Source organism: Trachypithecus francoisi, unplaced genomic scaffold (assembly GCF_009764315.1).
Source record: "Trachypithecus francoisi isolate TF-2019V2 unplaced genomic scaffold, Tfra_2.0 Lachesis_group12, whole genome shotgun sequence".
Taxonomy (NCBI): Eukaryota; Metazoa; Chordata; class Mammalia; order Primates; family Cercopithecidae; genus Trachypithecus; species Trachypithecus francoisi.
In genome coordinates, this window is record NW_022681457.1 from 91188094 (window position 1) to 91209932 (window position 21839).

The window sequence follows — 21839 nt, forward strand, 5'->3', positions numbered from 1 at the left end:
CTTAGTCTATTCTTTCTTTTTTGTTTTTTTTTTTGTTTCTTTTTTTTTGAGACAGAGTCTTGCTCTGTCGCCCAGGCTGGAGTGCAGCAGTGCTATCTCGGCTCACTGCAACCTCCGCATCCCGGGTTCATGCCATTTTCCTGCCGCAGCCTCCCGAGTAACTGGAACTATAGGTGCTCACCACCACGCCCGGCTAATTTTTTGTATTTTTAGTAGAGACGGGGTTTCACCGTGTTAGCCAGGATGGTCTCAATCTCCTGACCTCGTGATCTGCCTGCCTCAGCCTCCCAAAGTGCTGGGTTTACAGGCATGAGCCACTGCGCCCAGCAGAGCTTAGTCTATTCTTAATCCTCTCCTGTGTTACCATGGACCTTTCCTTTCTGTTTCCCTCAGCTTCTAAGACTATATTCAATAAAGATTTTCTTAGCATCTACTACGTGCCAGACCCTGTGTTAGGTGTTGAGGATTAACATGAATTGAATGTGTCATGCATCATCTCTGCCCTTAAGAAACTAGGTCAAATTGTCCTGAAATGTGCTCAAAAGCCTATTAAGTGCTCAAGCCTCATCAGGACCTCTACTTTCTTCCTAATGATGCCTTATTCTTCTGCTCATGGCAGCCTGTATTAGTTCAGGGTCCTCCAGAGAAACAAAACCAATAGGAGATGTGTCTAGAGAGAGAGTGTGATTTATTTTAAGGAATTGGCTCACACAGTTGTGGAGGCTGGAAAGTCCAAAATCACCAGCATAGGCTGGCAGGCTGGAGACCCAGGAAAGAATCACAGTTCAAGTCTGAAGGCAGGCTGCTAACCGAATTCCCTCTTCCAGGGATGGCAGGCTGCCTTTTCTCTTGAGGCCTTCAACTGCTTGGATGAGGCCCACCCACATTATGGAGGTCCTCATAATCTATTTCACTCAAAGCCTCCTGATTGAAATGTTATCACCTCTAAAACATACCTTCACAGAAACATCTAGAATAATGTGAACTAACATTTGGCCATATGTCTAGGTATCACAGCCTAACCAAGCTGACACATGAAATTAACCGTCACATGGCCATGCTGCTTGAGAGAGTTGCCTCCACTAATTGCCTCCACCTCTCCCCTCTCATTAGCAGCAAAGGCCACTTCTCCGCTCTATCCAGAAAGAAACTCCATCCCAGTCAACAGGACCTCTGGTCCTATGCCATGTTCTAGAATGCTCAGAGCCTCTGTTACCCAAGAGCTGCAGAGCAGGAATCTGAGAAGTGCCAGCCAAAACTTTCAAGCAGCCAGAAAGCCTGGGACCTAAAGAGAGCATGAAGAACTTATACAGGGGTGCCAGAATGACACCTGGTGGCAGCGGCTTCTCCTGCTTCTCCTGGTCCAGGGCCTGTGGCTTGGGAATATGTGGGAAGCAGTGGGTAAGAGCCTGAACCAGGCAGAGGACACTTGCAAGTCACCAATGGTCCTACTGATGAATCCGATGGATGCTTTTTCATCTTTATCTTATTTGATCTATCAGGGATATCTGACCATTCTTGAGGCTCTTGGCTCTATGACACGGCCGCCTCCTGTAGAGCTTTTTGCTTTACTACTTTTTTGATCACTCCTCGGTTTCCTGTAGGTTTTTTCTTTAACATCTGCCCTTCAAAAAGTGGTATTCCCAAAGGGTTTAATCCTCAATGCTCTTCTCTCTCTTTATGTGAGTTATTTCTACCTTCAGAGAAGGGGCATCATGACCTTTTCCAAATCTGGTGAAAGTAGTGGACCCTCTCCCGAGCTGGCTGCAAACACCCAGTACCTTGCGTATAATTTCAGGGGTTCACAGATGCTGCGATGCTTATCCCTGCTCTCCCACAACCTTCTTGACCTGGCAAAGCTCTACTCACCCTTGAGACCCAGATCAGACCTCATGCCACTCCCTGTGGGACCCTCTTTGACCCACTCTCTCCCCAAAGGAGGGTAAAAGACACTCCTCTACACTGGGCTCTATCTCAGCACCAGCCCACTGGGTTTAATGGCCACTTCCCTGCCTGCAAGTCTGTGAAATGAGCTTCCTGAGGTCAGAGAACATTTCAAGTTCTTCTTTGCATATTCCACTCCATAGCAGAGCACCTAGCTCATAAAAGGCACTCAGCAGACATTTGATTACAAACAATTATGTGAATTGAATCTATTTTCAAAGCAACCCTGTGAAATGCATATCAAAATTCTTACTTTGCAGCTATAGAAACCAAGCCTCAAAGTGAATTATCCTTAGACCCAAAGTCAGGAAGGGGCAGAGCTGAGCTGGAAATCCTGGTCTGCTGGCCTTCATAGCTCATTCTCATCTCACCGTGCCAGGCTGCTTTGAACCCCTGTGGTCCACTAACAGCATGTCCCCTGCTCTTCCTAGCTCCCTCCACTGGAGTCAGAGTTGCTACTGCTGAGATTTACAAAAGAGAACTAGCCCAGAAAACACTAGATCTGGCCACAGCAAAGACTGGGTGCTTCCTCATCTTACACCCCCATCACCATTATCACCATTTGGGTCTTAGGTGGGATCCTCATGGACTTAAGTATTGGGCAAAGAGAACATCCCTGATGGTTCCTCATCTTCCCACGAATTAAAACCCAGAACAAAGTGAGAGGCCTGGCAAAAGCATCAGACGGGAGTTCAACCCCATGAGACCAGGGTGCCAGGCAGGGACAAAATGGACCTAAGGGCTAAGGATCAAAGCAGAAACCCAGGCATCCATCAATTCATGTACTTACTCATTTGCTGAATCACTCAGCAGATATTTATCACACTCCCGCTGAATGTCAGGCACTGGTACATACACCAAGGGTGTAGGAATAAGCAAAACAAAGTCCCTGACCTCAAGGAGCTTGCATTCAGCTGAAGAGTGATAAGCAATAAACGAATGCAGAAGTGCTATGGTGCGTTGGTTGGTGACAGTGCTATGAAGAGACATTGAGCAGAGCAAGGCACCTGGAAGTACTGGCCATGCTGGCCCACTGGGGACTAAGGGAAGGCCTCACTGACATGGTTAATTTGAGGAGAGACCTGAGAAGAGGAGGGCAGGAGTTAAGGGATATCTGCAGGAACAATGTCCTAGGCAGAGAAGAAAGCAAGTGCAAAGGCCCTGGGGCAGGAACTTGCTTTGTATATTCATGAAACCTCCAAGAGGCCAGTGCAGCCGAGTGGAGCGAACTGTACCACTGGGAGGAAGGGGGAATCTGAGGGATACAGGGATAAGCGTGGTGACCTGCGAATACCACATCCCTCTTCTCTTCCCTGCTCATGTCTGAGCAAAATGTTAAACAAAACAGAGTGGCAGGTGGAGGCCCAAATATTACGTCGCTCACTAACAAAGGCTAAGTTGGAAAATGGAGCTGAATGCGAGAGTCATATGGAGGCTGCTATATGAACCCAGAATGAGATGGATTCATCCACCCACAGAGGTAACACTGCAGTGGGGCGTGCAGCCCTGCAATGTTGGGGATAACCTGCCTCCTCAACAGCTGAGAGCAGCCGAGAACATTGCTCCCTGCAGATAACTAGGTCCCTAGAAGAATAAGGGATGCTGAGTCAAACATACCAGCTCATTTTTCCCAAGTTGCACAGATCGAAGTGCACTGACTGAACTCCCTTCCCATGGAAGGAATGGGAGGTAGTGGGTTCTCTCCAAACAGCAGCTCTGTTTCCCCAGTTTACCTGGGCCGTTGGTATAGCAGGGTGACTGAACTCTGCACCAGGCTTGGTTAGTATTCACTCTGGTTCTACAAGATTGCCTCAGGAATGAGGATGGGCCTAAATCAGCTGATGGTTGGCCATCAGTATACTCAGCAATTAAGAATGGATCTAGGGGGCCAAGGGCATCAGAGGCAAGGAAAATAAGATAGCACTGACCACTCAGACCACAGAGAACCACAGTCCAGGTCTAACACCCTATGGGAAGTCATAGAATGATTGATCTCAAGTTGTCCAAGCCACAGACATATCTTCAAGGAGGACAGAATGTTCCCCTGACAATTTCAGTTTATAAAGGTTTTACAGCAAAAGAGAGTGAAGTTAGACTTAGGGCTGAACTTCACTGATGTGCGTAAGAGATGCCAGGTGAGAGGTGGATAAATTTTGAGGGGTGTGGAATAGTAGGAGGGCTTACCTATCTTCTGTTTTGGTTGCAGCAATTACCTGTGGACACCCAGGCAACCCTGTCAACGGCCTCACTCAGGGCAACCAGTTTAACCTCAATGATGTGGTCAAGTTTGTTTGCAACCCTGGGTATATGGCTGAAGGGGCTGCTCGGTCCCAATGCCTGGCCAGCGGGCAATGGAGTGACGTGCTGCCCACCTGCAGAAGTGAGTCACCCTTTCTTGCCCACTCCACTCCCCACCATCTCTGCCATATGTGGTTCTGTAGCTCAGAAAAAGAAGCCAGTGAATTCATTCTGGCGTCATGCTGACCCAGATAGGGAAGATGGAGCAGAGAAGGGTCATAAATGAGGACTTTCTCAACCCTTAGATAGAGCCACATAAAATTTCATCGTCATGGATTATATAAGGAAAGCAAAACTTCGTTTTATCTTTCAGGTCTTCTGTACATTTTCATTGAACAAATAATGTATCCTTATCATATAAAGCCCCATTATTTTTTAACAGAGGTTTATTTTTCTCACATAAACAGGAAATCTAGAAGTACTATTATTTCTATGCTGCTCCAGGAGATCGGGAGCAATATCTTGGTCTTTCCTTGTGGTTGCAAAATGGCTGCTGCGGCTCCCTTGGAACCACACTTAAGAGATCCCCATTCTTGATGAAAAAGCAGAGGGTTAAAAAGGAGAGCCTAAGAGTTGAGATAAAGGGGGTGAGGGCTGGGGGAAAATACACAGAGAGGAAGCCAAAGACTCAAAAAGCAGACAGAATAGAGAATGTCCTGGCTCCATTTGCAGTATTTAGGAAATAGCTTCTAACATTTTTAGAGGCTTTTGACAGCAGTGAAGCCTCAGAGAGGTTCATCAAAAGTAAAAATCCTTAAAGGCTTATCAAAGATTTTTTTGAAATACCTTCCTGCCCACTTCATATGATGAGTTTGAGACTCAGGTAAGATAATGGATTTGAAGATGTTTGGAAAGAAAAGTATAGTCATGGGTTATGAAGAATATTGTCATTTTTCTAAAATCTTATCCTGATTTTGAGTTAAACTGCTTTGGAAACACTTTTAAGATTTTAAAGTCAAATATATCCCCCAGGATATTAATGTGTCCCTGAAATACTCATAAAAGTGATTAAAACCATTTTCAAAAGAGCCCAACGCTGTTCAAGTCAGTTCAAATGCATCAGTTTTACAATTGACAAGCTTTGTTGTGGGAGGCACATTGTGCTAGGATCAGACACATGGAGACTAGACATTCATGCCCTCAAGGGACTCATGTGTTCAAACAAGTCACAGCACAGGCTGGTAAAGTCAGCAATAGCGATTCGTGCAAGGGAGTACCAGAAAGGGAGTAATCGGTCTGGGAAGAGGTGGGAAGGGTTCTCTAAGGAGGTGATGTCTAGCTGGACATGGAAGGATGACTATTCTGACCAGGTAACCAAGCTGAGGGGAGAAGTCCAGCAGCCTCAGGACCAGCTCACGCTTCAGAAAGGGTCTGCTTCATTGCCTAGTTTTGCTCTAAATATTTTGCTATACTGGGAATCCATGCCTGTTTGGACTTCTGTTCAATTGCAGTCATCAACTGTACAGATCCTGGACACCAAGAAAACAGTGTTCGTCAGGTCCACGCCAGCGGCCCACACAGGTTCAGCTTTGGCACCACTGTGTCTTACCAGTGCAACCACGGCTTCTACGTCCTGGGCACCCCAGTGCTCAGCTGCCAGGGAGATGGCACATGGGACCGTCCCCGCCCCCAGTGTCTCTGTAAGTAGATGTCACCTGCTCAAAATGACTGATGGGGTGGCCCATGTCAAAGAACAGTCCTGCCCTCTGTGCATGTGCGTGTGTGTGTGTGTGTGTGCACACATGTATGTGTTGCCTTACGGTGACAGTCACTCTGGCTACTCCTGGGATTTCAGATTCCTTCTTGAGCCCCTGTTGGGTGACTTGCCATACCAATTTTTGTGTTCTCACTTTCCTAGCTAGAGGCCTGGTCCCTTTCCTCTCTAGAGTTACCACCCTCTTCAGCTTACAGAGTTCCCTTTTCTCAGAACTGGCTGCCTAGCGGGACACCATCTCCCAGCTTTACCCCTTCCTTGCCCTTACAGAAAGACAGCACATGAGGCCGGGCACGGTGGCTCAAGCCTGTAATCCCAGCACTTTGGGAGGCCGAGACGGGCGGATCACAAGGTCAGGAGATCAAGACCATCCTGGCTAACACGGTGAAACCCCATCTCTACTAAAAAGTACAAAAAACTAGCCGGGCGAGGTGGCGGGCGCCTGTAGTCCCAGCTACTCGGGAGGCTGAGGCAGGAGAATGGCATAAACCCAGGAGGCGGAGCTTGCAGTGAGCTGAGATCCGGCCACTGCACTCCAGCTTGGGCGACAGAGCGAGACTCCGTCTCAAAAAAAAAAAGAAAGAAAGAAAGACAGCACATGAACCCCTTCCCTTTAAAGGACTGAAGGAGAAAAGTCCCAGACTCTGGAGGCAGACCAACTTGGACTGGAATTCTGGCTTTGCTACTGAACAAGTAGTATGGTTTGGGGAAAAGTTCACTAACCTCTCAGAACCTCAGTTTCTTTATCTATAAAAATTATGCCAGTACCTATTCCATATAGTTATTAGAGGATTAAAGAAAAAAATCTATGAAAAGTGCCAGGATAGTATCTGGTACATAGTAGCTACTCAATAAACCATGACCACATTAATTATTGTTAGGAAAAGATATGAGGACAGCAGGTTTTTTTCAAAGGGGTTGGGGAGGTGCTCAGAATCCTGATGTATTAGTCTGTTCTCCCACTGCTATAAAGAACTGCCCAAGACTGGGTAATTTATAAAGGAAAGAAGTTTAATTGACTCACAGTTCCACAGGCCAGGAAACTTACAATCATGGTGGAAGGAGAAGCAAACATGTTCTTCTTCACATGGTGGCAGGAGAGAAAAGAATGGACAAAGCTGGGGAAAAGCCCCTTATAAAACCATCAGATCTTGTGAGAACTCACTCAGTATCACGAACAGCGTGAAGGTAACTGCCCCCATGATTCAATTACCTCCCACTGGGTCTCTCCCACAACACAAGGAGATTATGGGAACTATAATTCAAGATGTGGTTTGCGTGGGGACACAGCCAAACCATATCACCTGACATCTGGTCCCTGGCCTTACATGTCCTTATGAGAAGACAACCCCTTGGTTTCCTGCTCTCCCCTCTGGTTCCTAAAGGTGAATCCACACAGATTTCTCTCTCCCCCATCTTCCAAGAAGCAGAGAGGTGAAGATGCACTCAAGAGGGAGTACTAGATATGCAGTTAAGGCCATTCAGCAGAGTCCACCTACCTTTGGCAGATTATATACATTTTGTAGGCCCTCCAGTCCGGGCGACTGCATTTTTTATGCCCTAATGCCTGTAGGTCTAACAGGAGCCTAGTATAGCTGCTCACTGCTTGTAGTTTCCTTGCTTGAGAACTCTGGCCTGGCCATCCAATCCCATTTATGACCAGCAAATTGTTTGGGGTCAGAAATGGACACCATCTGTGTACGGTGGTGCCAGCTGAGATTAAGAGCGCCTAGTGGGCTCAAATTGTTTTTTCTTCTGGTAAAATGCAACTTTTATCATAATAAAGTGACCATGTCCATATTAACTTTTTGTCCCAATGCTTGTTTTATCTGAAGTTAATTCAGTCACATATTCAGGCTCCTCTTCTAACTCTGTTTCTCTTGCTGCTCTAATTCTAGTTCTCTTGATGCTGCTTCAGGGGAGGAGTGAGCTCCTCCATTGAAGTCTTGAACCCATCAAAGTCATGCATGAGGGTTGGAATCAGCTTACTCCAAACTCCTTTCAATGTAGCTGTTGATATAACTAATAGTTATATATATTAATATACAGGCATACATTGGAGATATTGCAGGTTCAGTCCCAGACCACTGCAATAAAGCAAATATCGCAATAAAATGAGTCACACAAATTTTTCAGTTTTCCAGTATAGTCTAAGTGTGCAATAGCATCATGTCAAAAATATATGCATACCTTAATGAAAAATACTTTATTGCTAAAATATACTAACCATCATCTGAGCCCTCAGCAAGTCATACTCTTTGCTGGTGGAGGACTTTGCCTCGAAGTTGATGACTGCAGACTGATCAGGATGGTGAAGACTGGTGTGGCTGTGGCAATTTCTTGAAATAAGACAACAGTGAAGTCTGCCACATGGACTGACTCTTCCTTTCATGAAAGGTTTCTCTGTAGCATATGCTGCTGTTTGATAGCATTTTATCTACACAGTATAACGCCTTTCAAAATTGCAGTCAGTCTTCTCAAATCCTGCTGCCACTTTATCAACTAACTTCATGTGAAGTTCTAAATCCTTTGTTGTTGTTTCAACAACGTTCACGGCATTTTCACCAAAAATAGTTTTCTGATTCTTCTTAGGAAACCACTTTCTTTGCTCATCCACAAGAAGCAGCTTCTCATCTGTTTGAGTTTGATCATGAGATTTAAATAATTCAGTCACACCTTCAGGTTCCACTTCTAATTCTAGTTCTCTTGCTACTTTTACCACATCTGCAGTGACCTCCTCCACTGAAGTCTTGAACCCCTCCAAGTCATGTGTGAGGGTTGGAATCAGCTTTTTCCAAACTCCTGTTAATGTTGATATTTGGACGTCCTCCTATGAATCACAAATCTTCTTAATGGCATCTAGAATGGTTAATCTTTTCCAGAAAGTTTTCAATATACTTGGCCCAGATCCATCAGATGAATACACTATCCATGGAAGTTACAGCCTTATGAAATGTGTTTCTTACATAATAAGACTTGAAAGTCAAAATGATTTCCTGATCCATGGGCTGCAGAATGGATGATGTGTTAGCAGGCATGAAAACAACATTCAATTCCTGTACATCTCCAGTTCTGATGTACAGGAGCTCTCCATCAGAGCTCTTGGGTGACCAGGTGCATTGTCAATGAACAGTATTATTTTGAAAGGAGTCTCTTTTTTCTGAGCAATAGGTCTCAACAGGGGGCTTAAAATGTTCAGTAAACCATGCTATAAACAGATGTGCTGTCATCCAGGCTTTGTTGTTCCATTTATAGAGCACAAGCAGAGTAGATTTAGAATAATTCTTAAGGGCCCTAGGATTTTCAGAATGGTAAATAAGCATTGACTTCCACTTAAAATCACCAGTCGCAGTCATCCCTAACAAGAGAGTCATTCAGTCTTTTGAAACTTCGAAGCCAGGCACTGACTTCTCTCTAGCTATGAAAGTCCTAGATGGCATCTTCTTCAAACAGAAGGCTGTCAGTGGCTCATGCTTGTAATCCCAGCACTTTGGGAGGCTGAGGCAGATAGATCATGAGATCAGGAGATTCAGACCACCCCGGCCAACATGGTGAAACCCTGTCTCTACTAAAATACAAAAAAACTAGCCAGGCATGGTGGTGTGCACCTGTAGTCCCAGCTACTTGGGAGGCTGAGGTAGGGGAATTGCTTGAACCCAGGAGGCAGAGGAGGTTGCAGTGAGCCGAGATGGTGCCACTGCACTCCAGCCTGGTGACAGAGCAAGACTCTGTCTCAAAAAAAAAAAAAAAAAAAAACAAAAGGCTGTTTTTTCTACCCTTAAAATCTGTTGTTTAGTGTAGCCACCTTCATCAATTAGCTTAGTTAGATCTTCTGTGTAACTTGCCAAAGCTTCCACATCAGCACTTGCTGCTTCACCTTGCACTTTTATGTTGTAGAAATGGCCTCTTTCCTTAAACCTCATAAGCCAACCTCTGCTTGCTTTGCACTTTTCTTCTGCAGCTTCCTCAACTCTCTCAGCCATCATAGAATTGAAGAGGGTTAGGGCCTTGCTCTGAATTAGGTTTTGGCTTAAGGGAATGTTGTGCCTGGTTTGATCTGCTGTCCAGATCTACCTACCTTCTATAGTAGGTGGAAGCCAAGGACAATGCTAAACATCCTACAATGCATAGGACAGCCCCCTACAATAAAGACTTACTCAAACTGTCTCCATATCAGCAGTAAGGCTGTTTCATTTTCTTATTCATGTATTCACAGGAGCAGCCCTTCTAATTTCCTTCAGGAACTTTTCCTTTGCATTCACAATTTGGCTAATGGTTTGGCTCAAGAGGCTTAGCTTTAGGGCTGTCTCGGCTTTCGACATGCCTTCCTCACTAAGCTTTTAATCATTCCTGGCTTTTGATTTAAAGTGAGAGACGCAACTCTTCATTTCATTTGAACACTTATAGGACATCATAGGGCTATTAATTGGCCTAATTTTGATATTGATGGGTCTCAGGGAATAGGGGCCCTCAAGGAGAGGGAGATAGACAAGGAATGGCCAGTCGGTGTAGCAGTCAGAACACACACAACATTTATCGATGAAGTTCTCCTTTTTATGTGTGCATGGTTCATGGCACCCCAAAACGATTGCAATAGTGACATCAAAGATCACTGATCACAGATCACCATAACAGATGTAACAATAATGAAAACCTTTGAAATATGGTGAGAATTACCAAAAGGTGACGCAGAGACATGAAGTGAGCATGTATTATTGGAAAAATGGTGCTGTTAGGCTTGCTCAACACAGGGTTACCAAAAACCTTTCATTTGTAAAAAAAACACAACATCTGTAAAGCACACTAAAGCAAGGCACAATAAAACTAGGTGTACCTGGCTGGGTGCGGTGGCTCACGCCTGTAATCCCAGCACTTTGGGAGGCCAAGGCAGGCGGATCACGGGGTCAGGAGATTGAGACCATCCTGGCGAACACTGTGAAACCCCATCTCTACTAAAAATACAAAAAATTAGCTGGGCGTGGTGGTGGGCGCCTGTAGTCCCAGCTTCTCGAGAGGCTGAGGCAGGAGAATGGCGTGAACCTGGGAGGCGACGGAGCTTGCAGAGAGCAGAGATCACGCCACTGCACTCCAGCCTGGGAGACAGAGCGAGACTCCGTCTCAAAAAACAAAACTAGGTGTACCTGTAACTTATAACTGGCTTCCTTCTTTTAGTATTGGCATGATTTTTTAATCATTTTATTTTTAACTGCTCTCCATGTAAAAAGCAGGTAATTGTGATTTTTAAATCCTATCTGACAATTTTTTTCTTCCAGGTGGAAGATTTAATCCTTTTGCATTTTTTCTTTCTTTTTCTTAGTGAAATATAATTCACACACCATAAATTCATTCTTTTAATGTGTACAATTCAGTGATTTTAGTGTATTCACAGAGTTGTACAAGCATCATGACTGTCTAATTCTAGAACACTTTCATCATTCTCAAGCAGCCCTTAAAAGTCACTCCCTATTGCCCACCCCCACCCCAGCTCCTGGCAACCTCTAATGTACTTTTCTGTCTCTATGGATTTACCTATTCTGGACATTTCATATAAATGGAATTATATGTGTGTCTTTTGTGTCTGGCTACTTCCACTTAACATAAAATTTTCAAAGTTCATCCATGTTTTAGCATACATCAATACTTTATTCCTTTTGGCCAAATAGTGTTTCATGACATGAATATACCATATCTTGTTTATCCATTCGACAATTGATAGATGAATTGGACTATGATGAACATTTCCACTTTGGGACTATTATGTTTCCATTTTTTAGCTATTATGAATTATGCTTCTTTGAACATTTGTGTATAAGTTTTTGTGTGAACACGTGCTGTCAATTCTCTTGGGCATATATCTTGGAGCGAAATTGCCAAGTCATGTAGGAACTCTATGTTTAACTTTTTGAGGAACTGCCTAACTGTTTTCTAAAGTGGTTGCACCATTTTCCATTTCTACCAGCAGTGTGTGAGGATTACAATTTCTCCGTATTCTTTCCTATGCTTGTTATTGTTCATCATTTTTATTATAACCATCCTAGTGGATGTGAAGTGCTATCTCATTGTAGTTTACATTTGCATTTCTCTAATGACAAATGGTGTTAAGCATCTTTTTATGTGTTTACTGTGTAACAAATCATAGTGACTTAATGCAACAGCCATTTTCTTGCTTATGATTGGCAATTCTGGCAGGATTTAGTGGAGACAGCTCATCTCTGCTCCACGTTATTGGCTGTTGTGGCTCAGGTGGGCCTAGAAGATCCGAGATGGCCTCACTCACATCGTGGCGCTGGCTGTCAGCTGGGGCATTGTGATTGTTCTCCACATGGTCTCTCCCCTCATTTGAGTTCTTGTCATTTGGTAGTCTCTGCCAAACTTCCTTACATGGTGGCATAGTACTCCAAACAATGAAGGTAGAAGCTGCCAAGCCTCTTAGGATGTAACTTGTCTCAATATCACTTCCACCATGTTTTGTTATTCAAAGCAAGTCACAAGGCCAGCCTGATTCAAGGGGAGGGGAAAGGGGAAACAGGCTCTACTCCTTGATGGGAGGAATTGTTAGTAGCAGCAGTCTGCAGATAATCTACCATAAGCATTTAGAACAATGTTTGACCCATATCAAGACCACACTGAGAAGTGAAGATACCTATTCTTACCATCCCAGTGCCAACCAAAATTCATCATCAGGGTCAGCACTGGCAAAACCCAGGTTTTACCACTTGATCACCTGTTGTGGTCTGCCTCCATGCTATGTCCTGTGTCCTTCCTGGGTACCATGTCTACAGGGATCTCCTACCAGACTCCAAGATTTAGTCCAAGTCATTATCATCTCTCCTTGAACTACTGCAACAGCTCCCTCTTTCTTGTACCACCTGGTCCTTTCTCTACACAGTAGCCAGTATAATCTTGTTAAAATGTAAATCAGATCATATAACTCCAGTGGCTTCCCAAGATGCTCATAATAAAATCCAAATTTCATGCCACGATCTGGCTGGTAGTGACTTCTCCACCTTTGTCTTCTTCCATTCTGTCCTGGCTCATTCCAGTCCAGCATCCCTGGCTTCCTTGCTGTCTCTCAAACACAGCAAACTCACTCTGGCCTCTGGCCCTTTATACCTGATGTTCCATCCCCCACAATACTCTTCTCTGAGATTTTGTATGGCTGGCTTCTTCACATCATTCAAGTCACTTCTCAAAGTCACTTGATCTTCCCTGATGACCCTGTTCAAAAATAGCACCTTCATCTCATCCCAGAACACCTTTTCCTGACACAGCTTTACTTTTATTCATAGCACCTCCCTGGAATTACCTACTCATTTTCTTACTTGTAATCTCTCTTCCCCATGAGAATATAAGCACAGACTTTGTTCTCACAAACATGCGGAGTGCCTAGCACATGACAGGCACTCAATAAATGTGTGTTGAGTAAATGGGAGAATCTTAGGATCAACTTGTGACAAAATCAGTGGGAAAGCCAACCCCAGTGATGTTGAAAGCATTGCCCTGCCCTCGCCTAGACATCTCAGTTCTGGTGTTCTAATCTTGTCACTTGTTTTCACAGTTATACTTCAGTACTTTAGTAAAGGGAACTTGCATACTGTAGGGCACAGGTTGGGGTCAACTGATGAGGCAATTGTACGATGTAGCTGGAAAAGAACTATAATTGGCTCCTGTTCCGAAATCTGGGGCCAATGAATACAGTCCAAGGGTGACAGAGCTCCCATTTTTGTCTTGTGTATACTCTGTGTACCACCCTCCTGCCCAGAGACATCTTGAGTATGAGGAAATAGGGAGAGGTAAGCACAAGAGACAAGAAAGAAAAAAAATCTAATGTTATTGTGTATCTGCTACATGCTAAACAGGTATTATTCCTCATCTCATAGATATGGAAACTGTCCACTGAAGTGGATGGGCATTGTCTGCCAATGCCAGGTGGGTGTGTCAGCAGGAAGTTTGCTTCAACAGATACCCTTGGGTTTCTCTTCTTCCCTGCCTCCTGCTTCAAGAAGCCTGGCATGGGTTATGTGATGGTGATCCATCCCTGTGCAGAGTCACTGAGATGTTTGCTCTTCCCCCACAGTGGTGTCCTGTGGCCATCCGGGTTCCCCGCCTCACTCCCAGATGTCCGGAGACAGCTATACTGTGGGAGCGGTGGTGCGGTACGGCTGCACTGGCAAGCGAACTCTGGTGGGAAATAGCACCCGCATGTGTGGGCTGGATGGACACTGGACTGGCTCCCTCCCTCACTGCTCAGGTATGGTGCATGGCATTGAGGAAAGGGCTCCAATGGAATGCTTGACTGATGGGAGGTGGACGAGCCCCCAAGGTGTGAGAGTCACTGATGGATGTGAGGGAATCAGACCTCGGAACCCTTATATCTTCCCTCACAGGTAGAGAGCACAGCGAGACAAAGTCCCAATGGAGCTTTATCCTCTGGTGGGCTGAGTCCAGCTTTATCCCCTCAGTCAGGTCTGACCATGCCCAGGGATTGCAAAACTAGGAAGGGCACAACTTTTTAGGTCAACCTGTGGCCAGAATCCTGTCCAGATACTTGGTTTTATGAGTTCCTGGGGACAGTTCAAGTCTTTCTGATCAACTCAGGTCCAAGCCCACTCCTGTGCTCTTTACTTCTCTGTTTCAGACTCATAGGCCCCAGCTTCCTTCCCTTTCTTATCACTGTCCCTCAACTTGTCCTATGTCCTGGCTACCTAGTGGGATGCAGTCTTCTTCCCTACTGCCTTGAAACACCAGTCCCCAGACTTTTCCTATTAAGTTCATTTTACTGCTAATGAGAACACTGACAGATGCTATCAAAATAGCAAATGTAGAGAACTGCCAGAGGTCCTATAGCCATAGTACCCAAACCAGAAATGAATGTGTAATGTCATATAACATAACAAAATTTTGCAAGTGAATTGTCCTGCTAATAGCAGAAACTACGAGGCTAAAATATTAGCACCTAGCAGCTTTGTCTTCTTTGAGGGAAGCCTGCCTGGCCCTAGGAAGGGATTCCATGTTGCCCGCAAGAGGGCAGCTGCTTGTGAAGCTTGATGCTCCTCAGAGGGCCCACCTTGGCATTGAAATTAACCCCTAGCCCTTCCCATGCCAGATCCCTTCAGAGGAAAGGATCATGACCTCCTCCTAATACAGAAGCCTTCTCCTTGATGTGGGACCTTACCTAAAAGATGTGCTACTGTTCTTGAAGTTTGACATTCCCAGATAAGCCTGCCTCCCAAAAGTTAGGTCACTGCCAGAATATTTAACGAGATATTCATTAGATCTCTCCAGAAAGAAGAGAGTCCCAAAGCCACTATATCAAAGGGCTGTTGGTTGCCCAGGAAATCCCAGACACATCACTCTATATGACCACCCAGGACTTTGGCCTCTCACCCCTAATAATCTCATTAATCACCTAATTAAGGAACTGGGCAGGACTTTATAGGAGCCATGATGACTCATTCAGCTGGGCTAGAGGAAGGCCTGTTAACTGCGCCCTGGCTTATTTCTGTTTGGACATCTGGTGGAAGGGATAGGCAATACAGCATGAGAGAACAAGGGTCATGTACATTGCCTCTCCAGCCTCCTGGAGCTCTCTGAAAACAGAATTAGAAGGGATTCAATCTACACGAAGGCTGGACAATGAGTGAACCTTAAATCCCTTGGATGAGAACATGAGGGATGAGAAGAATAGGTGATTAGGAAGAAACATTAGGTATATACCACAGATCTAGAGATAGTTCCTCCCTTCCTGAAACAGATGTCATCTTTTGCAGTGGCATGTCCTGCCAGTCCTATGAAATACACATTCATGAATTCCAGGTCAGAGTTTTTAGTCGCATTGTGTGCAAGCAGTGGACCCAACTGTTGCACAACAAAACCTCCTAAGTCTTTGAGTCATACACCACTGGGCCACCAAGGCTATGGAGAGATTTCTGGAGTTTGAGACCTACTTCAGGAAGTTCCCCACCTATATCTACACTGTCATTCTCTTTACCTCTTTGGCAAATAGTTGCCATCTATCTGCTCTGCCCCCATGGTGCAATATCCTATCCAGACTCCCTTCTACCACTGAACTAGAAGCCTCCAATACTGTAGTGGGGGCCATTCTTTCAGAAAAAGCCCCTAGGACAGAACACCATTGTATGAGTCTGTTCTCATACTACCAAAAGACATACCTGAGACTGGGTAATTTATAAACAAAAGAGGTTTAATCAGCTCATGGTTCTGCAGGCTGTACAGGCTTCTGCTTCTGGGAAGGTATCAGGAAACTTACAATCATGGCAGAAGGGGAAGCAGGCACATCTTCACATGGCTGGCAGGAGAGAGAGAGAGCAAAGTGCGACACAGTTTCAAACAACCAGATCTCATGAGAACTCACTCACTATTGCGAGAACAGCAAGGGGGAAATCCACCCCATGATCCAATCACCTTTCACCAGGTCTCTTCCCCAACTTGGGGATTACAATTCAACATGTGGTTTGAGTGGGGACACACAGCCAAACCAGTTAACCATCTTGTGCCTATTTTACAATAGTGCAAGCTCCAGCTGAGGTCAGCTAGCCAGTGTGTGGGTCAGAGCTGCTCACCATCAAGATTGTTTCCAGGGAGACCCAGTTGCGTGAATTACATCCTAGAAACCTTCAAAAGATAAGAAAACCTAGCCAAATGTGATGAGCTCTCTTTTATTAATGTTTACATTGAAGGTTGAAAATGAATCCCCCTTCCATGGTGGGAAGCAGAATGGAGAACATGTGGTTATGTAGTGTCTTACAGTCTGAGTCTAGACTAGGAAAGGGAATAATCCCAAGGCTGAGAAGTGGAAGAGACGTAAATGGCAAGTGGTGAGATACACGTGACTTAAACATTTATTGGCTCCAGCAAACTAGATGTGGTCACTCAGATGTTACCATTTGATGCCCACACATGGTTACATGAGGAGATAGATTCCATGACAGTTGTAACTTTATCTTTTCATGCAGTTGTCATTTATTCTGTAACTTTTCTCCTCTTTCCTCATGTTTACCATGGCCTGGTCTGATCTAAGGACATCTCCTACACATTTCTGTGTCATGACATGTGTTGATCCTGCAGGGGACCATAGATCTTGTGGCTTTGTTTCCTATTCTCTACCCTTCTTCGCCCCTTGGGTCCTTATAGGTCTCTTGAGTGGGTTTGCACAATACCAGAAGCCAGAGAAATGCAGGAATGTAGCAAGAGGAAGGGGATGGAGCAAAAATGAAATAAGAGGGTCTGAGATGTTTATTCTAGAGCTCACCTGTATTGCATAATTTGTGAGTAGCGAATCCTCAATGAAAGGCCCAGCATCGATCACCTTGAATATTTATCATTTCTTTGTGGTAAGAACATTTAAAATTCTCTCCTACAGCTACTTGGAAATATACAATACATGCATGAAAACATCACCTCATACCCCATAAATATGTACAATGATTATTTGTCAATTAAAGATAAAATGAAACTTTTTAAAAAGTAATAAATAAATAAATAAATAAATAAAGGCCCAAGATCAAGATTCAAGCTAGACAGTTGAGAAATGAAGCTATGCTAAGGAGTTTGGACTTTATCCTGTGGGCATTGGGGAGCCAGTAGAGATGTTTCTGCAGGAAAAAATTTTTTGAAAAAAAAAAAAAAAGTCAGCTGGTTAGTGATTGTTAAGATTAGAGGAAAAAGTAGAAGATGGATTCAAGGGAGAGTTTACAAGGAGGGGACATCAGTTGGGAGGCTCTTGCAAAAGAATGTTGAATGTCTAAGCTAAGACAATGGCACAGGAGAGGAGATGGGACTACAGAATCAGCTGGTATTTGTAGGGAAGAGAGGAAGGGGAGAAGGAGGACCTGTGGCCAGTTTGGATCACTGAAATTCCAGACTGGCACAGGCCACAGAGCCTTTCCTCTGCCTTCTTGCTTCCCCTCCCTGTGTGGTTCCCGGGGACTTACCCATGGCCTCAGATCTTTGTGTTCTTCCATCATTGCACAGGGAGACAGGAGCATGTGCAGGTAACTTGTGCTAGGCCTCATTCATGGGACCCACTGCTTCCTCTTAGTCACATCCCAGTATCTTTCTCCCCTGCTTCTCCACTCCCTTTTCTTCCCTGAAAAACAATGGGGTCTGTGTGGTTCTGGTCCATAGGAACTAGCATGGGAGTTTGCGGTGACCCTGGGATCCCGGCTCATGGCATCCGTTTGGGGGACAGCTTTGATCCAGGCACTGTGATGCGCTTCAGCTGTGAAGCTGGCCACGTGCTCCGGGGATCGTCAGAGCGCACCTGTCAAGCCAACGGCTCGTGGAGCGGCTCGCAGCCTGAGTGTGGAGGTAATGTATGTGACCATTCTGCTTCTCCCCTTTGCCCAGTCCTAAAGCTCGCCCCTACTCCTGCTCTTATTCCCAGGCACCTGCCCTCACAGAGGAAACCATGGCCCCATTTGAACCCTCAGCCTGGCTGATAGGGACTGCAACAGAAAATTCATGTGCATATTCATTAGTAATCAAAAGACAAACATATTCCCACCCTCACCTCAAAAGGGAAGAAATAAAAAAAAGACTGAATTTGACTCACTATATCCTTCATTTCTCATATAGTTTCATTCAGCAGCTATATGCCAAGTGCTGTGGAATGGGGACACAATGGTGACCAAGATGGACATTGCCATGGTCTGGATGTTTGTGACCTCCCAAAATCATATGTTGAAACCTGGTCACCCAGTGATAGTATTAGCAGGCGGGGTCTTGGGAAGTTGTTAGGTCATGGAATGGCATTAGTTATCTTATTGAGAAAAGAAAGTACCTTAGAAAGCTCCCTTTCCCTTGTGCCATGTGAGGACACAGCAAGAGGCACTGTGTCCGAGTCTGAACAGACGGAGACACACATCTTGCTCTCCTGGGGCTTACAGTCTAAGGGAAGAGGCTACATGAAGCAAATATTCAGTGTGCCAAAAGATATACAAATCCAATTTTAGAAAACTCTCAAAATAATCTCGGCCCTCAGTGATGTTGCCTGAGGTAGTGCCAGTGGGATAAATTATCATTTTTCCATATATTCCCAAGTTTCTGGGGAAAAAAATATATTTTTTAAATCTCTCTCTCCTCTTGCAGCTGGTCCCCAAATCTCTCTGTCTCTCTCTTTCTAAAATTCAGCCTGCATAGTACTCTCCTAGGCAGGAAGCAGGTTTAACAGCTGAGAGTAAGGTTGAGTGAGAAGATCTGGAAGAGGAAGGAGATGATATGAAATAATCATCTAGCAAGATACGAGTGGAATGGAATTGGGAAGTGTGTAATGGCCAGGCAGCACTGAGCACTCACTTAAGGTGGGGGATCATTAATTTAAAGTGAGAGCAGTCAGCATGGGACCGTGTTTTTGTTCAAGCTCATTTTGCTACCTAGTTGTGGGCACAGAGCAGATAGTGCATTGGGTACAGAGCTGGAGATTTGCCAAGCAACTAAGACGTTGGCAGAAGCGGCAAGGGAAAAGAGGGTGAATGTGAGGCAGAGATGATGATGGATCTTGGCATTTAAGCTGGGTAAGGAGGGAGCGGATGTTTAAGTGGAGTAAAAGGCAGTGAGAAAGTGGTAGGATCAATGGATTATAGGTCACCATAGGACCAAATAATCACCAGAAAACGAATTCCAGAGGGAGGGAGCTGAGGGGACAAGAGGCGGTGGTTAGAGAGCAGGCTGCTGGAAACTGAGATTGTGGAGTAGTCCTGCAGAGCAAGGGGAGATATGCTAGCCCAGGGGAATCCAATCTTTTGGTTCCCTGGGCCACACTGGAAGAAGAATTATGTAGGGCTACACATAAAATACACTAACACCAACAATAGCTGATGAGCTGAAAAAAAGTCACAAGAAGGTCTCATAATGTTTTAAGAAAGTATATGAATTTGTGTCAGGCCGTATTCAAAGCCACCCTGGGCCACATGCAGCCTGTGGGTTGCAGGTTGGACAGGTTTTCTCTAACCCGTCACCACCAGGGGACTCCTGCCTAGGAAATGAAACAATGGCGTCAGAGCCCTCTCCCACTTGTCTCCCCAAAATCCTGCCTTTTCTGGGAGTACTATTTGCAAAGTTAGTTTCTATAGAATTTTGCAGGCATAGCAAGAGAGGTTTGTGGCATTGGGAGAGTGTAATGCAAGGGAGAATTTAGTATATTCTCGCATATGAATGTGACCCACATCCACATCCACACCACTGAGATCCCAGCGTGGAGTCAGTTACTATGTCAGTTACCTGAATGTTCAGAGACAGAAAGTGAATGGTTGTGAGTGTGGACCCAGAAGTGAATGTTTGTTAAATGAAAGAGAGAGAGAATACACATATGCACACAGCTCTGATGACTGCTCTTGACAAACTCCTACCTGTCCTTAAAGGTTCTACTCAAACTCCTATCTCCAGCCCCAATAAACTGCTTCCTTCTTAGTGCTTTTTCTTTTCAACTATAACACTTAATATGTCATACCTTAATTCATCTGTTGATAGGTAGATTTCTTAGAATAGAATAAGCTCCTCAAGGGCAGGGGACATAGCCTGGTCATTGTTGTATTCTGGGCACCTAGGCAGCACGAATGTTCGTTGAATGAATGAATGCAAAGGCCTATCTGTTGTGCTAATTGTATAGGAATCATTTTGTAGATTTTATTTTGGGACCACATAAATGTTGTACATATTCAGAAAATTAAATCAAAGATTAGAAACATGCGATCTCTAAATATTAGAATCCTTATGGAAACAAATGAACCTAACTATGTATCAAGTTGATGACGTAATAACCCCAATAATTATTTCAACTGACTTGAAAAAAATGGAATTTGACTGTGGTGTGTATCCTAAGGACAAAGAGAACTACAAAAGAATCTTAAACTGTTTTCGGCAATCATATTGTTTTTTTTTTTTTTTTTTTTGAGACGGAGTTTCGCTCTGTCGCCCAGGCTGGAGTGCAGTGGCCAGATTTCAGCTCACTGCAAGCTCCGCCTCCCGGGTTTACACCATTCTCCTGCCTCAGCCCCCCAAGTAGCTGGGACTACAGGCGCCTGCCACCGCGCCCGGCTAGGTTTTTGTATTTTTAGTAGAGACGGGGTTTCACCGTGTTAGCCAGGATGGTCTCGATCTCCTGACCTCGTGATCCACCCGTCTCGGCCTCCCAAAGTGCTGGGATTACAGGCTTGAGCCACCGCGCCCGGCGGCAATCATATTGTTAACAATAACATTGATATTACTATCCTGAAACTATTGTATATGCAATACCATAATATATATGGATAAAAAAAACACAAGTTATAAGTTATTTATTGGCCGGGCGCGGTGGCTCAAGCCTGTAATCCCAGCACTTTGGGACGCCGAGACGGGCGGATCACGAGGTCAGGAGATCGAGACCATCCTGGCTAACACGGTGAAACCCTGTCTCTACTAAAAATACAAAAAACTAGCCGGGTGAGGTGGCGGGCGCCTGTAGTCCCAGCTACTCCGGAGGCTGAGGCAGGAGAATGGCGTAAACCCGGGAGGCGGAGCTTGCAGTGAGCTGAGATCCGGCCACTGCACTCCAGCCAGGGCGATAGAGCAAGACTCCGTCTCAAAAAAAAAAAAAAAAAAAAAAGTTATTTATTGTCATTAAGAAGATTTTCAGAATAAAAGAGAGAAAATATAAAAATTTAAAAGTTAAGGAAAAAACTTTAATCCTAAATTTGGATTGATAATATCAGTATAAACTCATAATACATTTTCTCTTTTTAATTATGTTGTATTTGTTCATGTATGGGGTACATGTGAAGTTTTGTTTTATATATACATATAATGCACAGTGGTCAAGTCAGGGCATTTAGAGTATCCATCACCCAAGTACAATACATTTTTGACTACAGTCTCCCTACTCTGA

At 44.6% G+C, this 21839-nt stretch overlaps 1 protein-coding gene across 1 annotated transcript in view; it reads left to right on the forward strand.

Moving 5' to 3' along the window:
- Positions 1-21839, forward strand: part of CSMD2 (CUB and Sushi multiple domains 2) — a 602688-nt gene that overhangs the window by 552211 nt on the left and 28638 nt on the right. The window contains exons 55-58 of the mRNA XM_033228874.1: positions 4151-4324; positions 5694-5882; positions 14034-14207; positions 18104-18286. Coding sequence (XP_033084765.1) covers positions 4151-4324; positions 5694-5882; positions 14034-14207; positions 18104-18286 — 720 coding nt within the window. The remainder of the gene's footprint in view (positions 1-4150; positions 4325-5693; positions 5883-14033; positions 14208-18103; positions 18287-21839) is intronic.